The sequence below is a fragment of the Asparagus officinalis genome, chromosome 3 (assembly GCF_001876935.1).
Source record: "Asparagus officinalis chromosome 3, Aspof.V1, whole genome shotgun sequence".
Lineage (NCBI taxonomy): Eukaryota > Viridiplantae > Streptophyta > Magnoliopsida > Asparagales > Asparagaceae > Asparagus > Asparagus officinalis.
The window spans coordinates 32,692,917-32,693,529 of record NC_033796.1 but is presented as its reverse complement, the minus strand read 5'-3'; the positions used below and the strand labels follow the sequence as shown (position 1 = coordinate 32,693,529).

General features: G+C 50.2%; 1 protein-coding gene across 1 annotated transcript in view; it reads right to left on the bottom strand.

Annotated features, from left to right (window-relative positions):
* Nucleotides 1-613, bottom strand: part of LOC109834910 — an 8,833-nt gene that overhangs the window by 538 nt on the left and 7,682 nt on the right. The window contains 3 exon segments of the mRNA XM_020402925.1: nt 1-320; nt 323-373; nt 376-608. Of these exon segments, the coding sequence (XP_020258514.1) occupies nt 1-320; nt 323-373; nt 376-608 (604 nt within the window).

Here is a 613-nt window from a genome sequence, read left to right as displayed (position 1 = left end):
CTGTGTGCTTATCTTGACTTCGACGATGGTTCCTCTGTCGACAACTTCGACTTCTTCCTCTTCTTCTTCTTCTTGTTCCTGTTCTTCCTCTGCTTCTTCAGTCATCACCTCTTCTTGTTGTTCTGGTTGTTCTTCAACAAGTTGTTGATTTTCTGGTTCATTGTTATCATTGTTGACGGGGGCGGTGATGGTGTTGATGAAGGAAAGTAGTAAGCGACCGTTGTGGCGCTCGGCGTGGAGATAATTTTGCGAAGGAACAGGGACTGCCTCGACAACGAGGCGGCCATCGATGCGGTGGGGCCTCATCTGGAGACAAGGACGTCGAGAGAATTGACGGAAGGCGGAGGGGCGAATGATCCGGCTGGTGATGGCCGCCTGCCTGTGATGAGAGCAGTGGCGTCGCCAGTTCCTTCCTCCCATTCCTCCTATTACTTACGTACTCTTCTTCTCGTTCTTCTTCATATTTGGATTCGTGTTTGGATTGAATTTCTTGTTTTTTGTTAAGAGAGAAGAAGTACTCTTCATCGTCGGAGGAGAAGTAGTCGTCCGAGCCAGTCTCGGATCCGAGGCTCTCAGTGCAGATCTCCAGGCTCTTCTGGCTGAGGAGGCTCGA